At 42.0% G+C, this 19,903-nt stretch overlaps 1 protein-coding gene across 1 annotated transcript in view; it reads left to right on the top strand.

The window, feature by feature from the left end:
* The window catches only part of srbd1 (S1 RNA binding domain 1), a 162,004-nt gene that overhangs the window by 49,028 nt on the left and 93,073 nt on the right, over positions 1-19,903 (top strand). Inside the window, exons 13-14 of the mRNA XM_056292050.1 lie at positions 256-346; positions 802-909. Of these exons, the coding sequence (XP_056148025.1) occupies positions 256-346; positions 802-909 (199 nt within the window). The remainder of the gene's footprint in view (positions 1-255; positions 347-801; positions 910-19,903) is intronic.

A 19,903-nucleotide genomic window follows, 5' to 3' on the forward strand; every position in this document is an offset into this window, starting at 1 on the left:
GTTTAGTTGTTTTATTCAAGACCCTTCTGCTGTATAAAGCAGTTTACCATTGTGAGACATTAGTTTTTAGATCGTATTTTGTTTTTTCTCCACAGCATTCTCTTTAAGTCTCCTTGTCTCTTTCTCTGTCACTGTCTCTTCTCTCTTTCTCTCATTCTATCCTTTTTTCTTTTGATCACTTAATTAAATTAATTTTCTCAATTACTTTTATCCTCTTATTTTTCTTTAATTTCTTTCTGTTTCTCTGGCCCTCAGGTCAGATTCTCCATACAGATGTTATCTACCCACATAGATCCAGCAAACAAAATGACGCAGACAAACTGCGCCACCTTATGATCAAATACAGGTACTGCCACACATGTATAAAGTCACTGTCATTGACCAAATCAATCACAATAAATAGAAAATATATATTACACGTGTCAAAGGAAATAGTTTTCCTCTGGCTTTATATTTGTCCTATATTCACTTAAGAATACAGGAAAAATTATTGTATTTGTTGTACTAAATGGCAATATTTTATTACTATTATTACTAAGGTATCACTGTCCACATGCTATCATACAAGGATGGACTGCAAAGGAAAATTCCTTTACCCCAAATAAGATTATAAATAACACCAAGATCAGAATCAAAGGCAAAACCTGAGACTTAGAACCAAATATACCCCCCTCGTCCGCTCACACTTGAAAAAACACCCAAAGAAAACTTACTTTTTACTCACTCTTAAGCTTTCTTTGTCTCTCAATCGTCCTTGCATCACTTCCCCCTCCACTTCCTGATCATCTCTGGCCATCCTAGCTGCAGCAGGGTCGTGATCGGCAACGGGACAGGGTACCGTGAGACGGAGTCCTTCTTCGCCGACCTCATCAGCAGGGGCCACTTCCACCCATTGGATGTGTCCTACTGGTAAGTCAACAGACAGGGAGCAGAGCTGAAATGGACACATTTAAACAGGAGGTGAACTCCATGCATGTTGACTAAGCTTGGGAAATTGTGGTGTTAGAATCCATTTATCTACCGGTGATTACTTAAGGGTATCTGGCACCCACACCATTGTTATCGGTGACCGTGGTTATTCGGCTGAAAGTGGGCCGATAGAACACTCAATATGAGAGGCGACAAAGCTTAGACAGAAGCTTAGTTTACCTCCTATACATACACATACACTACCACTTCTCATACACTCCCAGTATTAGACAAACATTTTCCAGAACACTCTCAGGAGTCTCAAACATTCAGTATGACATATGTTTCCCTCAGGTCAGTGTTTCTGTAAAAGTAATGGGAAAGGTTCGGTTAATTTTGACAGTGAAGGTGATTGTGCTGTCGGAAGATGGCAGTAGAGCAAGGTGTGAAAGACAGAGAAAAGTCATAGAAAGGCTGTCCACAGCAAAGAAGACAAAGGCTAAATAAGAATATGAATGAATTTGATAAAGTTGAGTCAGCGAAGTGTGTTAAGTTGAAGGAAGGAGATAATAGGGAGGTGAAAGGGGGGAAAAGAGGGCTAAGTAGGGCAAAACATTTTAAGACTTGTATTAGAGACAGGAGACTAACACGAGCGAGACAGGCCTATCTCCTAAAGAGGAATGTGTCCCTCTAGTGAGTTCTGGCTATAAAAGCCATCTGGACCTTGTTTGACATCTGTCCAATTACAGAGACAGGGCTGCGGTCCATGGTGTCTGTAATAACTCAGCCCACTCCTCAGCGTTGAACAAAACAGAACCGTGTTCCAAGCATAATAACCAGTGGGCTCTGCTCGCTCAGTCTGTCTCTCTCTCTCTGCTGAGTTCCATGTGTGTTTGTTGACTTGGGTTTGTAATAGGGACCATAGCCCAGAGCTGTTCGGAACAGTCCTGTGACTTCACACTTGTCTGAGTGTGTATGTGAGTGTGTGTGTGTGTGTGTCTGTGTGTGTGTGTGTGTGTGTGTGTGTGTGTGTGTGTGTGTGTGTGTGTGTGTGTGTGTGTGTGCGGACGCACGCCTGTCTTAGATTTCCCAATATCTGTGATCCATTGAAGTCTGATAGCGTTGCTTTCTCACTTTTAACAGATCCAGTTTAATCAAAGCCAGTTGATGTCGATTTCAGCCGTTGACCCAGCGGAACTGTTCCATACACATATATATATATATACACACACACATGCACACACACTCAAACACGCGCGCATGTGAGCATGCATGCACGCACATACGGATCACCCTCATAGGTCACAACTTTAGTGTAATAGCCCATGTTTTTCCTCTCAACCCTCTGTCTCTGTTTCAAAGGACAGAAGCGGTCAAAGCTGGAATTGTTGGGTGTTTATTAGGTTAACTTCCATGCGATCATTTTGACGACAGCCATTTTATATTTCTGCTGAGCACCTCCTAAGTACCCAAATTCCACATCTTGATATGTCTTCTCCTTGTTCATTCTTGTGGTTAAGCTAATGGCTTTGCTGCTAGTATTTTGACAGGGAGGAATGGTGGAGTTCGCTCTGATGTGTTGCTGGTCGACTGTCCGACATCGACTGATAAGAGTAACTGTCTGCACTGCAGTTTGACCTGCACAACAGAGATGGGTGTTCTCTGCCTTAATCAGGGGCTGTGGAATAAAGACCCCCGATAGTGTGTGAACTTTGAAAGGGTGGACAGTTGATGCTCTGGTGCTGGAAGTAGAATTCCAAGTGGCATCTTAGAGATCCTATCAGCAGTTGCTTTTAACTTACATTTTAGTTTTGAAGCAAAGCGAGACATGACATTAAAGCTTAAATGTGTGTGTGTGTTTTGTCAGTTCTCTCCCTGACTGCTTTTTGTTTTTTCTTTAATAATGAGGACATGATGGTATGAAGTCACTCGGTGGTGTTATTTCCGCTGAACGAGTTAGACGTGGTCCAAGTAAGTCAAACTCTAGTTTTTGGCTCAGTGGCAGTCAGCCTCTAGGCCAACCCCCAAAAGCCAACAGACTAAAATTCCATTTATTCTTGTTCTGGGTGTTATTTCCAGAGGTTTTTGGGTAAATGTTGGCCTGGTGTATGCCAGTTGTGGCAAACTGTTAGGTGTGAGGAGGGCGGGGGCCCCATTTTTTGAACAGTGCAACTGGGTACATGGGAAGATTACAAGCCTAAGGGAATGACCTTGGTTGTGCTGCTGACTATGACTCCCATGGGGCCTTGCTATCCAGCTGCTTGACACACGGCTGACCCCAACCTACCACCAGGAATTCCTCCTCATTACCACGGTGATGAGGATGATTATGACAATGAGGGTGATGGCCGTTTGATACATCAGAAACAGCGGTGTGTGTGTGTGTGTTGCAAATATCCACAGTCTGAGTGATCTATGTGTGACCTGACTGTTTGTGTTCCTTTATGCAGATTTATTGGCTAGCCAAATTACGGAGTCATATTGGTTGGAAGGCTGTCAATGAATAGTCCAAATTTGAATATATAACCAAATTGTTAAAAAAGCAAAACAGATATACACAAGTGTGAAAATTAATATTCGTTTGTGGGAAAAAATAGCGCTATTTCGGCTGTCTGTCTCGCGAATTCTTGCGAGGGCCTTGGCCACTGCACTGAATACGCTGCATGATGGACAGGAGTCACATGTCACTTTGATTGGTTGAAAATGAAATTTAGGTCAAGCTGAAACAAGCTAATAACAACCGCGTGGTAAAAATGGCAGTTTATTTTGTAATGTGTAGGTATGTAGATCTTTTAAAAGACATGTTTACATTGAAATAAATATACCTATACAAGTAGTTATGTCTCTCGTTGTATTGGTTTGCCCTCTTATGGATATATTGTGCAAAAATATATTCGCATAGGTTCGTACCTCTTGATTTTTTTTTAGAAGGAATAATCGAACGTCATTTTTGGCCAGTTATAACAACCCTAGTTGGTTGTAGTTATGACAGTTTTTAACTGAATTGTATAATCAGTAAGTCAGCCAGTAACTGAATAAGAATTCATCAAAATCCTTTTAAAGGAACTCAGTCTAATTTCTGGAATTCAGTAACACATGTAGTGTACAGAAACACTCCATCATGGTTATAAGGGTATGTAAATACGATGACAACATATGTACATGGTGTCCAAACACAGTAATGGATCCCCCTGGTTACAACTCTGAAGATTGTCATTTTTTGTTAAACTGCCGACACGGACACTGGCAACCTTAGTTGTGTTAGAGCAATCCAAATCCCGGCGATCCATTCCAGGTGAATTAGGCACCAGTGCTCTTACATTAGCACCTTCCCCACCATCAAATAAGACGTGATTGAACCTTTTAGACCCTGAACATGTTGTTCACGGTCTCATATGACCTCGTCATGCCATATCTGCTTGCTAGACACAAAACCTTTAGTGTCTCTTTAAACCTGTCCCACCTTCCTCTTCTGTATTTGTCTGCAAAAGTGACAAGTAAAACACTACTTTATCATTTTTATTCCTGGGAGGTACTACTTGAAAATAACCACCAAATGAGCAAGCACAAACGTGGCCATGATTTGGACATTTGTGGATTTACCATCATCCCAAATATGCCATGGATGTCAAGTAAAAGGATGTTTGTGTGCAGATACGTAGTTGTATTTGATAAGGATTATGTAGGTTGATTTGAGTTGTGTGAATGTTTGTAGGGGATATATGTGTATGTAAGTTCATTTGTGTTTCTTTATTGTCTGATTGTGTATGGATTTGTTTTAATGGCTAATCCATGGGGCTTGTAATGACCTAGTGAGGAGATACATACATCGACCTCACCACCAGTAAACACTGCCATTTCGCTGTGTGTAACGACACCTCACAAATTCCATATCCGGTCATGTCAAAAAACCGAATAACAGAGCACCTGTTACCCGCCTAGTGGCGATGACGGCCCCGAAAACAAGCCTGCTGCTGTGAGGAAATGGACCCAACATTACACACTGTAACAGTCTAGCGAGGAGCAGAGTAGAGGAAAACTCACTCGCCACCTCGGATGAGACACAGGTATTAAAAAGTTACTACGATTGTTTCCAAGCATACATTATGCCAAAGAAAAATACGATATTTGCGCGATACAAGTTCCACGAAAAAGTGCAAGGGGCTAGCGTGTGATGTGTGTGTGTGTGTGTGAATTGATTAATTTTAAAGTGCTTTGAGTGGCTGTTTTTGCTAGAAAAGCACTGTATAAAATGCAGCTTGGTTGATTGATATGGCCTGTGGTCTTTTTCCAGTCCAGAAACGTTAAATTAACCTTTAAAGAGAGACTGACATGCCCTTTCTGAATACATTTTTTAACATTGGGAGTTTGAATTATAACCGAAAATAGGTGTGGTTTTATGAATTCAAAGCTATTGGCTACTGTCTTCCTGGGTGGTCGTTTGGGTGGGGCTTGGTGTTCGCGTGTGTGGGGCTCGGTACTGCTCGTCACTTACCGCAGAAAACAATGAGAAATTCGGTGGTGCGAGGATTTGAATCACAGTTATCATGTCGGCGGACTAATGTCTGCCGACATGATAACTGACCGATAAACGTCAATTAATATCACAATTCGGTGAGTATTTTGACTTCATAACTCAAAATCTGTTACAAACAACAATAACACACAGGCACGTGTATATGAAGTTTTTATTTTAGGGTTTTAAACATGAGCGGTAGCGCGGTGACGTTTGACATGGATCCAGTTTTCCACAGCTCTCATACGTAGTATAGAGGGCTGTGTAACGCAGCTAGTATTTGTGTGTGTAACAGGCATGCTAATACACACAAATGGAGCATTTGATGTGTGTCGTGCAGACACACAAAATAGCACAAACTCGAGCCAAGTAGCTAGCAGGAGGGGGTGAAAGAACGGCTTCTCCGGGGTTTTATAGCGTCTCGCTACGGACACACCCTATATGCAAAGTGACTGGTGTCTACATATCCACTTGCACAGTTTGTCATTGGACACCATCTACAGTCAATCACAGATCTCTCTTGAGTGGCCGCAGACGCGCTGTTTTGGCCACTGAATTTCTCCGTGGTCGCATTCCAACTCGGAACATAGCCTATCAGTAGGAATTTTCAGATTTTGATGTCAGTATCACTTTAAAAACACTCCGCTCCCTAAACTCTTCACTATGTCTCAGTTGGAGTAATACCATGGGAATCTGTGTGTGTGTGTGTGGGGGGGGGGTAGATGTGTGTGTGTGTGCTTAAGAGAGTATGTGAGTGATTGGGATACTGTACTATGACTTGATCTTATTGTTTTACCAGTTTAAAAAAGTGTATTGCTTCATTGTGAATGTTTTTGCCTTGTTGGGTTTTAACACCAGGTAGAAAATGTCACATTTACTGTAAAAATTATTTCGTTTAAATCAGAGCAAAGGAAAAGCATCTGTAGTTGAACCTTCATGTGTTTGCATGTCTGCCATATGCTGGACTGTGCATCCTCCTCTCATCTCTCCTCTCCTCTCGGCAGTGACAGTGCTCTACTTCATTAAAGACCTCAGCCTCATTTGCACCGTCTGCTTCTTGTCTCCCCCTGAGTCCTCATCGTGTCACCAACCTACAACTCTCGCCCACCGCTCCACTCCTGCCTCGCCCACCCCCCCTCTCATTTTCGCTGTCTCTATCTCTCTCTTTCTGCCTGGATGCTCAGCAGGCATGACAGCCAGGGATGGCAGCCTGCGGGACACCCCTACTTGAGCTGTCCGTGTGCATGTGTATGTATGTGTGTGCATGCGTTTGTGTTTAAGTGACTGCGAACACCATGGCCCTCTTTGGGTAGACTCATCATACTCTCTGAGTCACCTCCCTATATTCTGTATGTAGTGTGACCTTTTCTAAAGACAACAAGAGCAGGCGGCTCAAATAAGTGTAGGTGTGTGTGTGTGTGTGTGTGTGTGTGTGTGTGTGTGTGTGTGTGTGTGTGTGTGTGTGTGTGTGTGTGTGTGTGTGTGTGTGTGTGTGTGTGTGTGTGTGTTAGCATCCTCCTAGTGGGACGAGATTGTTATTTCTGGCTAGCTGATAGACTTGGAGAACAATGGAGGAAGGTGTGTGTGTGTGGTCTCTTTTACCTGGAGGAAAAGGTGTGAGGATTGTATCGCAGACATAGATGGTGTGTTGGCAGGATGTGAGGTAATCAGTAAGGGAGGGATTTTGTAAACCACAGTCATATCACTAGATTTTTTACTATGGCAAACCCAGCTAATGTCACTAGGATGCTTTAATCTGAAGTTATTCACATCAGCATTTATAAATCCCCATGCCTTGCACCTGGGTTGAATTTAATGATTGACAGGTAGACACACCGCAGCGGTTGTCTCTATATCCTACCCTAGAATAAAGTTATTATTGTTTTTTTTTTAACACTAGAACGACCAAGGCCGTCATTATACCATTTTGGATTTTCAACGTTTAATAACTTTGTGAAAAAAAAGAAGATACAAACCTGCCACTCCCTGAATTCTCCTAAAATTGCATATATTTGCATTTAAAATGAGTTTTAGATCAATTGCACACAAAAAAAGAAAAGTTATAAGATCTACCTAAAATGACCATGAGCCGTAGAAATGACTGCACATAATTTGCGCGTAATCCTGCGTGCCATGTCACTATTTATGGCGTGATTTGGTCGCATCGTTTCCTTCACAACGTTCATTGCTCTGGCCTAGAAAAAAAACTAGCGTTCTCCAGTGCAGAGAAATAGTCCAAATTTGATTTTTGATTATTGCCAACATGTCTGGTTACAGACTCCGTTACAGATGCACCATGACTACCACTGAGGCTTTGCATTATTTACATACATTGGACTGCGGCCATTTTAAGTTGTTTGGAAAAATAGTATTAAAATTTGTTAAAATGTTAATTTTGGTGTCAGTCGTTTCCGAACAGACGTACTAACATATGCAATGCATTAATATCTCAATTGGGTATTTATTTTAACAAAATATAGAGTTTAAAAACTGGTGGTCATTTTGACCGCCCATGGTCGTTTCAGGTAGGAGTGAAATCCCGGTCATTCTAGTGTTTTTTAATGAGTGGAAATCTTACAGCCAGTAAGATAAGAGAATTGTGTTGGCAGTCAGTACGCTTATCAGTTCATTTAAACTGATCCTGCTCCTGGCTGAAAGCCCTCTCTTCGGGTGTTTGTCTTTAATAAGATGAATGTGACCTAATGGAGCCATTGGCAGTGGCGATGTCCTGGTCAGCATGATTACCATGGACACGTGTACCCTGTGTAATCCTGAACAGTAAAATGAGCCATTGTGAAAATCCTCTGTTGATGGGGATGGTTGAAGACTCATATTAGCTGTTAAAGGGCCAAATATGGCTGGCTTACCGTCACAAATTATTCATGACACTTGAGTACTCCCACATGTAAGAGATAGGTATAATTCTTTTTGCATCTTTTTCATAGGTGTGGTAGTTTATCAGCTGGACGATAGTGATTAATAAATGCCATAGATCATCAGAAAATATGTTGCAAGCACTCACAATCACTTCAGGTTCAAGTGGTTTTGAAAAAGCAGCGGCATAGTTATCATCTCATGTCAGTGATCACGATAAGAGATCAACAGTTATACATTTTTTTCACTTTTTTTTTTTACTTCCAAAAATAAGAATTCAATTCCACATTTAATTCTTCGTTGTTGTTTTTTTTTTTGTCAAGACTTAATTTCATTTGTATGTTAGTGCTCACACCAATGGATATAGTTAATTAGAAAAGGAGATATTTGATTTACGGTGTAGGAAGACAAAGTAAAGAGAATAAAATGAGCTTGGGGGCTTTTTCCCTCTGTTACTTGTCTGACTGACCTTAGCCCCATCATCAAAAAATGGTGAGTGTTTAGACTGACCATGTTACAATCTCTTGTACTCTGGGTTGATTTTATATTGGTTGATAAAATTAGGTATTGGCGTTTGATGTTATTTCAAACATAGTATAGTTGTTGAAAATCTTCAAAATGTTTTTAACACATATATGTGCAATATAAAGGACTTGCCCTACAGGCATTTCTGTGGCGAAAATAATTTTACTGAGCTTTGATTCTAGTAAGAAAAACCATTGACATTTTATAAAAAGCTAATGTATAAAAATGTATTTTCATTTCAAGTGTAGAACCGGTATAGCATAAAAACAAAACAACCACACCACTCTTTAAAATAAATACAGTTACAGGTAGTTAGGCCAATTGTAAACATTGCAGTGTCTTCTTTTGGCTTGTTCCCTTTTTCTCAGGGGTCGCCATAGTGGATTTTTGCTCTCCGTAGCGTTCTGTCTGATGCAGTCCAACCCTCCTCATGTCCTCCTCTGCCGCCTCTCTGTACGTGTCCAAACCATCTCAATCTTGTCTCTCTCAACTTCTCATCCATTCCTCTGATCTTGAATGTAGCTCTCACTTCTTAATTTCTCTTCCAGTCTTTTCTAGTCAATACCAAGGACCAACGCAGCATGTTCATCTCTGCTACCTGTAAAGTAGATTCTAGCCTCTCTGTTGTTGTCACTGCTTCCATACCATAGAGCATGGCAGGTCTAAGCATTGATTTGTATACTTTGCACTTTACCTTCAACAGCATTCTTTTGTCACAAAGTACTACAGTACCTTTCTCGTCCTTTTCTTGACTTCTTTCTTACCACCACCTTCTGTCTATATTTTCCATCCTAAGTACTTGAATTCGTTAACGTCTGGAACATCAATCCTGGACTTTCTCCTTGCTTATTTATACACAGGTACTCAGTCTTTGTTCTGCTGATCTTTAGTCCTCTAATCTCTAGCGTTTCTCTCCAATCTTCAAGATCTCTCTCCAACCTTTCCTTGTCCTCGTTTGCTAGCACGATATCATCAGCAAACATCATGCTCCATGGTGGTTCTTTCTTAAGATGTTCTGTGAGGCTGTCCATCAGTATCACAAACAGGAAAGGGCTCAATGCCGATCTTTGATGCAGTCCTACCTTTACCTCAAACTTGCTTGTTCCCGCTGCACATTTAACTGCAGTCTTACAGTCCCTGTACATGTCTTGAATTATGCTGATGTAATTTTCTGCCACTCCCTTCACTCTCAGGCAATACCACAACTCCTTTTTCGGTACTCTGTCATATGCCTTCTCCAAATGAATAAATACGCAGTGCAATTCTTTCTGCCCTTCAATGTATTTTTCTGCTAAGGTCCTGAGTACAAATATCACATCTGTGGTACTTCTTCCAGTCATGAATCCAAATTGTTCTTTCCCTATAGTCACTTCCTTCCTAAGTCTCACTTCAGTCACTCTATCCCATAACTTCATTGTATGTTGCATCAATTTTATCCCTCTGTAGTTGTTGCAGCTTTGAGCATCACCTTTTTTCTTGTAAAGTGGTACCACTATGCTCTCTCCTTTCATCTGGCATTTTCCCAGTCTGTATTATGTTGTTGAAGAGTCTAGTCAGGAACTCTATGCCAGTATTGCCTAAGTATTTCCAGACTTCTGCTGGTGGTATACTGTCCGGTCCCACAGCTTTTCCATTTTTCATTCGTAAACATAGCATTGTGATTTTATAAAATCCAGTTTTTAGCGTCATACCTCAAAACATCAGAATGACATGGTCCCCAGTCTTAAATTCTGCTTTTCATGTGCATTTGACAGATTATCCAGGCACAGTTTTCAAGCATCTTCCTATACTTAATTGTGTGTTTGCCTTTGAAGTTTCACTCTGAACTCCCCTACTGAATTTGCAAAACTTTAAGCCTACATGGTCAGTCTTATTAATGCATCCAGAAATGACCAGTGTGATGCGGGACCTAATACAGCAAGAGGTATTATTTAATGTAATCTGACAGGGTGTGTCTGTGACCTTCATGTCCCCTACTTAACGCGCACCAGGCAATATGGCATACAGCTGTGCCCCAATAATATAAAGGCCTCCTGCTGGACATCAATTTGCGACCTTTCAGTTAAGCAAACATGCTCTGCATCCCCCACTCAATTAATTATCATCTAAGCTATAGGTGGTATAGGCCTGGATGTGTATCCTAAGCAGTATGGATTTAACGAAGCATGTACTAATGCATGCCTGTGCTGTCCTCATAGAGATCCTTGTCATTAACACCTGCTGAGAGCTAGCACACTGCTTGTGTGTGTGTGGGGGGGGTGCGTTTCTGTGTCCTTCTGGCTGGTTGACAGGCCACTGCAGCATGACCTTGTCTGTCAGTGTGCCTTAGCCCTGACTGGCAGACCATGCAGGCTTTGTCAAAGCACATAAGACAGCCCGTATAGTGCTCAGCACCAGCCAGACAGATGTCTGTGTTTGTGTGTGTGTTACTTTGGAGTGTTTTTCTCAGTGACAAGAGTAGTGGTCAGCGTCACTTCCGTCAGCTGGTGTCACTGGCTCTCTGTGAGAGGGCCTGGTGGGTAAGACACACACACACACACACACACACACACACACACACACACACACACACACACACACACACACACACACGCACACACACACGAGCTGGTGTCGCTGGCTCTCTGTGAGAGGGCCTGGGGGGTAAGACACACACACACACACAGCTGGTGTCGCTGGCTCTCTGTGAGAGGACCCGATGGGTAAGACACCACACACACACACACACACACACACACACACACACACACACACACACACCCACACACACTAACACAACTGCAATTCTCTAGACATCAAATCGAACCATAGCTTCTGCTTACTGGGACAAACTAATCTACCAGATTGCATCACCTCTTAGAGATTTACCTGTTGTCAGTGAGCAAGTTCTCTTGCCTCCATCTTTATATTCCATCTGAAAATGATATCCTGAACTGGTGTTATTGGTTTCACTTACGTTTTTTTCAGGGTGTTTAAACTGACATCTATGTATTTTTGGTCAAATAATTTAGAAGCACCTCAAAAACTAACCCCCCCCCCCTCATAATATTCCCTTGGAAGGGTTTCAATGGACAAGTTCTTATAGTAAGTTCATACTTTGTATTGTAACCACTCTGTTTCAAGCTAGCTGCCGGAGCAGTTGATGGGACTGGGCGTCTTTGTTTCACAGTAAAAAAAAAAGATACGGAAAACAGAATGGTGTTAACACTCACGCAACCAAAAAGAGCTCAAGCTTTCCATTTTCTATTTTTTGTCAGTAAAATCTTGAGTTTCTGGCCTTGATTTTGTTCGCTTGTAAAGAATATTCAAAAGACAGAAAGAGGGTAGTTATATAGGATTTCATTTCAGGCTTCTGGACAATATTCACTATATATGCTTGCCATGTGTATGTTTGGGGGGTATTATGAAGGTTGACAAGTTGACAACTGTGAGCTGAACTGAGCTGATGTTAATGATATTGGAGAAGGACGAGAATGGAGGAAGGATTAGAGGGTCTTTGGGCGATGGTCATGATACACACCAGCTATCTCAGATGCACACACATGAACACATAGATGGACATTCAGGGATCATTGCTTAAGGCAGACGATTAAGACCGCCATTGGACGGACACACACACACACACACACACACACACACACACACACACACACACACACACACACAATTGCTTGACCACTTGGCACTGTTCAGTCCTGTCATTGCTGAGGGCAGTGTGGTGACTCTCGCTCTCTCTCTCTCTCTCTCTCTCTCTCTCTCTCTCTCTCTCTCTCTCTCTCTCTCTCTCTCATGGTACTATGTATGTGCTTCCTTTCTGTTTGTCTTGTATTATCTCCCTTCATCAGCTCCTCATTTGACATTTGACTTAAGTTCAGTGAATTGTTATGGATTTTTTAAAAATTATTATTCTTAATGTATTCAAATCCGGGTTTAAAACATTATGTTGTCTCATTACCCCATTTCAGGGGACTTGCACCAGCCCATGTGGGGCTAAATAAAAGGCAATTAAAGGTATGCTTTGACAAGGTGTTTCAAACAATTTTGGACACATTGTAGATACTTTAGTTTTTGCATGTCTGTATGTTGTGTTCAAGGTGCTTGTTTAGAGAAAAAGTTCAATTTGAATGGCTTTGTAGGACTAGACTAGAACTTGAGTTATGCCAACCTCAGCAATATACAGGCCCAGTTCATTTTGCAGTGAATGGCAAGGGTAGTAGTTCTGTGCTTTAAATACCCAAATGAGTTATACACCATCCAAAATGAATGTACTCCCTAGTAATTATAAAACAATTTCTGACAATAAAGTTAGTTGATATTGTTAGATTTTGCATCTAAAATAATTATACTTAAAGTGCAATAATCTCCAATAGAGGCATTTCTCTGCTGATTTTCTTTTCAGAGTTACATAGAATAAGTGAGCAAGTTTGAGTTTAATGTCCTCAAGAGAGACTTAGATAGGACACGTAACTTTTAATGGACACATTTCCAAGATCCTTTGACTTTAAGTCAACTCTAGACCAGTGGGCACACATACTTGATTCAAAAGTCAAGGGACTTCACCACACATCTATTTCTGGGCATTATGCTTTGATGGCACAATGGATATATAACTTCAAATGAAGCCCATTGGATGAGTTCTTAATTTTCAGGGTTCGCAACAGCGGCTCATCCATTTCCATCTCTTCCTGTCCTCTGCATCTTCCTCTGTCCACGCCAGCTACCTTCATGTCCTCCCTCACCACATCCATAAACCACCTCTTGGGCCTTCCTCTTTTCCTCTTGCTTGGTAACTTCATCTTCAGCGTCCTTCTCCCAGTATACCCAGCATATTTCCTCCACACATGTCCAAACCACCTCAATCTCGCCTCTCTTGCTTTGTCTCCAAACCGTCCAACCTGGGCTGTCCCTCTAATATACTCGTTCCTAATCCTGTCCATCTTCGTAGCTCCCAACGAAAATCTTAGCATCTTCAACTCTGCCACCTCCAGCCCCGCCTCCTGTCTTTTGATCAGTGCCACTGTCCTCAAACCATACAACATAGCTGGTCTCACTACCATCTTGTAAACCTTCCATTTCACTCTTATTGGTACCCTTCTGTCGCAAATCACTCCTGACATTGTTCTCCACCCTTTCCATCCTGCCTGCACTCTCTTCTCCACCTCTCTTCCGTACTCCCCGTTACAGTTGACCCCAAGTATTAAAACTCATCTGCCTTCGCCACCTCTACTCCTTACATCCTCACCATTTCGCTGTCTCATTCACGCATATGTATTCCATCTTGCTCCTACTAAATTTAATTCCTCTTCTCTCCAGTGCATATCGCTACCTCTCCAGGCTGTCCTCATCCTGCTCCCTACTCTCACTACACGGATCACAATGTCATTTGTGAACATCATAGTCCACAGAGACTCCTGACTGATCTCTTCTGTCAACCTGTCCATCACCATTGCAAACAAGAAAGCCAAAGAGAGCTGATCCTTGATGTAACCCCACCTCCACCTTGAACCTATCCATCACTCCTACTGCACACCTCACCACTGTCACACTGCCCTCATACATAGTGTCCTGCACCACTTTTACATACTTGTCTGCCACTCCCGACTCCCTCATACAGTAATGCACCTCCTCTCTCGGCACCCTATCATATGCTTTCTCTAAATCCACAAAGACACAATGCAACTCCTTCTGACCGTCTCTATACATCTCCATCAACACTCGCAAAGCAAACATCACCCAACCATACTTCTGCTCACTAATCATCACCTCACCTCTTGACCTAGCTTCCACTACTCTTTCCCATAACTTCATGCTGTGGCTGATCAACTGTATTCCTCAGTAGCTATTACAGCTCTGCATATCACCCTTATTCTTGAAAATCAGTACCAGTACACTTCATCTCCTCTCCTCAGGCATCCTCTCACTTTCCAAGATTGTGTTAAACAGTGTTGTTAAAAACTCCACTGCCATCACTCTTAAACATCTCCATGCCTCCAATGTATGTCATCTGGACCAGCTGCCTTTCCACTCTTTATCCTCTTCATAGCTGCCCTCACTTCATCCTTGCTAATCCACCGCATGTCCTGATTCACTATTCCCATGTCATCCAACCCTCTCTCTTTCATTTTCTTCATTCATCAGCCCCTCAAAGTATTCCTTCTACCTTCTCAACACTTCTCCTCACTTGTCAGCACATTTCCATCTCTATCCTTAATCACTCTTAACTTGCTGCACATCCTTCCCAGCTTGGTGCTTCTGTCTAGCCAATCGGTACAATTTCTTTTCTTCTTCCTTGGTGTCTAATTTCTCATACAACTCACATACACATTTTCCTTTGCCTTCGCCACCTCTCTCTTCACCTTACACTGCATCTCCTTGTACTCCTGTCTGCTTTCTTCATCTCTCGACTATCCCACTTCTTCTTCATCAACCTCTTCCTCTGTGTAGTTCCCTATACTTCCTTATTCCACCACCAAGTCTTCTTGTCTTCCTTCCTCTATCCGGATGACATGTCTCCCTCACTATTTCTGCAGTGGTTGCTCTGCCATCTGGCAGCTCTTCACTACCACTCAGTGCATGTCTTATCTCATCCTTGAACTCCACACAACAGTCTTCCTTCTTCAACTTCCACCATTTGATCCTTGGCTCTGCCCTCACTCTCTTCCTCTTCTTGATCTCTAAAGTCGCCCTACAGACCACCATCCAATACTGCTTAGCTACATTCTCCCCTGTCACCACCTTGCAGTCTCCAATCTCTTTCAGATCGCACCTCCTGCATAAGATATTGTCCACCTGTATGCACCTTCCTCTACTTTTATACATCACCCTGTGTTCCTCCCTCTTCTTGAAATATGTTTTCACCACAGCCATTTCAATCCTTTTTGCAAAATCCATCACCATCTGTCCTTCCACATTCCTCTCCTTGACACAATATCTACTCATCACCTCTGTTCCCTTCACCAAAATGCTCATTAAAGTCTGCTCCAATTACCACTCTCTCCTCTTTTGGTACACTCTCCACCACTTCATCCACCGCACTTCAGTATTCTTCTTTTTCTTCCATATCACACCCAGCTTGGCGGGGCATATGCACTTTGATTTCCAGCTTTATACTCATCACTCTGTCCGTCACTCTCTTCATTTCCAACACACTTTTGACATGCTCTTCCTTCAGGATTACCCTTACCCCATTTCTCCTCCCATCCACACTACGGTAGAAGAGTTTGAACCTACCTCTGATCCTCCTGGCCTTACTCCCCTTCCACCTGGTCTCTTGCACACACGGTATATCTACCTTCCTTCACTCCATCATATCAGCTAGCTCTCTCCCTTTACCAGTCATAGTGCCCACATTCAAAGTTCTGACTCTCACCTCCAAAATCCTACCCTTCCTCCTCTCCCACTGCTTCTGGATATGCCTTCCCCCTCTCCTTCTTCCAACAGTAGCATAGTTTCCACTGGCACCCTGCTGGCCAACAGTACTGGTGGTGGTTGTTGGTAACCTGAGCCTTGACCAATCCGGTGTGGAAATCTGATTTATGGTCCGCATATTTGATTTTGCAAAGGTTTTACGCTGGATACCCTTCCTGAAGCAACCCTCCCCATTTATCCGGGCTTGGGGCCGGCACTAAGAATGCTCTGGCTTGTGCATCCCTAATGGTATGAGTTCTTGTATACCACAAATTGTATTCCATCTTTTGATGCACCATGTCTGAGCGTGACTCAGCACTCAAACCAGCTTTGCATCTTGTTGGTTTTTGTTGCAATATATCCTTTTGCTCTGAGGGTTTCTAAGAAGCTAAACATTTGGCTGTGTCTTCAACTGAAATTATTGGCCCGCCAGCAGCAAATGTTTTATATACACAGATTTGTTCTTAAAGTGTGCATGAGAATTATTCAAAAAGCCTTGTGGCGTTCACCACAGTTTCCTGTTATGTTGGTACCAGTGGTGGCTGGTGCTAACAATTTATTTTTGGGGGGGGGGGCGTGCAGTTTACCTTGGCAATTTACCATGGTGCTGCGCCAAAGTAAATTGTGCCCCCCCCAAAAAATTGTTAGCACCAGCTGGCACTGGTTGGTACAATCAATATTTAAGAGTGCTGCAGACCTGACGCATTAGTCTGTTAACTGCATCTTTGGAAGAGGGAAAATCCTGAATGATTTGCCTAATTCATGGACTGGAGGGTTTTATATTGGACAACTACTAAATGATAATAAAATACAATTACACATACATGAATTTGGATATGATAGGTGTGTGTGTGTGTATATATATATATATATAGTATATATATATATGCTAGGAGTGGGACGATTCACAAATCTCACGGTTCGATACGTCTCATGATTCAGGGCTCACGATTTCGATTTCATATGATACAGTGGATGCCTTGGTAAGCAAAAGACAAAACATCATTGCCGTTCTCTACTTTTCATTTATCTTAAGAATTAGGCCCAACATTTTGGCATTATCAAGGCATGTATTCAAACGTAATGCAAGTGCAAAAGTTCTAAAAATAATTGTGTGCCATCTTTTCTTGTTTTGTCACAATTGCTTTAATAAAACCATTAAAACATAATTCAGTTGTTAATTTAGAAGTGAACATAACATAACCGAAGCAATATAATGAGCCGTAGCTGCAGCTAGAAAAGCGCTATATAAATGCAATCCATCCATCCACAGTCAAATAACTCTCCGTGGCTTTCAAGGTCCATGAGTCGGTGGTCAAAGCCAAGTGGTGCGCTTCACTTAACTCATTCAGAATTCGATGCCATGTTTCATCATACAGGTAGGGAATGATTTTGCATGTGACGTGGCGCCTTGATGGTAAAGTGTAGTGGGGCGCCAATATTTTAATCATGTGTTTAAATCCAGTATCTTCCACTATTGCAAGTGTCCTTGGCTATGAACTGTCTTAATGCGTAAGTGAATGATTTTGCTCTGTCTGAATCCAGCGGGCAGCGGCTGTTTCAAAGCAACAGGAATAAGTTGCTGCGTCGTTTTTTTGCTGCCTAAGCCCGACGTTAATGACACCGAAGGATGATGCCGGCGTAACTGGGCAAACATGTTCGTCGTGCTCCCACCTGTTGAAAATGCCTGCACACTGTCTCCCTTCTATCCACTTGTTTTTTCCTGTCTTTATCCAATGTAAAACTAAATCCATAATGCCCCCAAACAGCTGACCTGCAAGACGGTGGTGCATCCTCAAGTTGTAGCTTAAGGTTTTCACCTCCGTTTGCCATTTTTCGCTTTATGCGGAGCATCTATTTAGCTAGGGCAACACTTAAACATGCATCCATCAATTGTGCCAACAGTCAGAAGCTTCCGCACCCACAAACGAATTTGTTGGAGTGGCCTGTCTAGTAGGCTAGCTATATTTATTGTATGTCCCTGAGATGGTACAATGATTCGGGAAGACTTAAAATTCCTATTTGTATTTGTGGTGTTTTATTTTTGCATTTTCACCAAGGCCACTACAAAATAGACTATGTAATATCACCAAAGCATGAAGTATGTTCACCCAATTAATAACACATGATCTTGTGAAATGGGGAGCGTGTCGAATTGTGAAGACCATATCGAACGATTCAGAATTCGATCCAGTATTGTCCCACCCCTAATATATACAGCACATAATACTCAAATTAGCTGTCCTTTTATGGTCTGTTTGAGGCTGCTAGCATGTGTGTACAAGTTTTTTTGAAACTGACATTGAATTCTCTAGCACTCTTCGCACAAGAACAAATTTAAGCAAAATATAAGAGAAAGTTAGGCTTTCATTAGGCCCTGTGTCTCCTGAAGCTGGAGAAGACCAGCAGCAGGAGTTACAATTCTCTCCTTGACAGGTCACTTTTGCCTTAGTCATTTATGAGCAACACAATCAGTTAAAGCAAGGTACGCGTACACACTCAAAACATACGTACACACAAACACACTCTAACACACACACACACACACACACACACACCGTGTCCTTGACTGAGACCTTGTACTTCCTCCTAGTGGGATGAGATCATTATTACTGGCTAGCTGAGATAGACCTGGAGGACAATGGAGGAAGGTGTGTTTGTGCGTGTGTGTGCATGTGCACACACGCTTATATGCTTGCGTCTTTGATTGCGTGTTAGCACACAAGTTGAAGCGTGTACCCCCGGATTGGTCCAACAATGCGGGCATGCTCCCAGGGTCAGACTTGGTTAGCAATGAACATCCTTTGGAAGGGCTGATGATGACAGAGTAGATCCAGGAGCTAAGTGAGAACTTACTGATGGTTGGAGGGGACATAGGGATGGATTGAAGGATGAATAGTTGGATGGATGGATGGATGAATGGACAGATGAGATAAGAGGCATAGCAATGCCTCAGCCTGTTTGTGATCTGTGTTGTAATTTCAGAAGAAGTAGATGAAACTACAAGCTCATGGGAAGGTTATCTCTTTTCAGATCAGAGATCAGTTAGTTGAGCTTAATGATTCCTGTAGGGGCGTAATTTTATCACAGCACAGCTGAATGGGATTTGGATTTGAATTTACAGAATTTGGACACAGGCAAGATCACTGAAGGCAATAAAACAACATGCAACACAAATATCAGAACTACTGAAGTTGATACAGATAAAAACACTACATCTCCAGACTTAAAGGTTAACATGGATGTGCAGTGGCTCATGTCTAGCTCTTCCGAATATGGATGAGCAAAGATATACAGTAGCTTGGGATGAACAAGTATGTAGTATCACTATTCAGATCCAAAAAAAAGTTTCTAAATATGAAATGTTTATATGAAAATAAATTAATCATTACTCAACTTAACATTCTTGACAATCAGTGGATAGAAGTAAATCCAATTTCTTTAGAAGTAGAGAGTAGAATTACTCACCTTCCCACTTTTTCTCATTCATTTATTAAATCGGAAATAATGACACTACGCAGGCCGAAACAGTTTTCTGAGGAGGGAAAAAAGTGTACTGGAGTGATGGATGTTAAGATAAGGGAAGGAGGAATGATGTGTCTGTTGTATAAGCTCAAGCTAAAATGGATGGATGGATAAATGCCTGTAACCCGCTGAAAGCTCATTTTGACC

Source organism: Lampris incognitus, chromosome 13 (genome assembly GCF_029633865.1).
Source record: "Lampris incognitus isolate fLamInc1 chromosome 13, fLamInc1.hap2, whole genome shotgun sequence".
Taxonomy (NCBI): domain Eukaryota; kingdom Metazoa; phylum Chordata; class Actinopteri; order Lampriformes; family Lampridae; genus Lampris; species Lampris incognitus.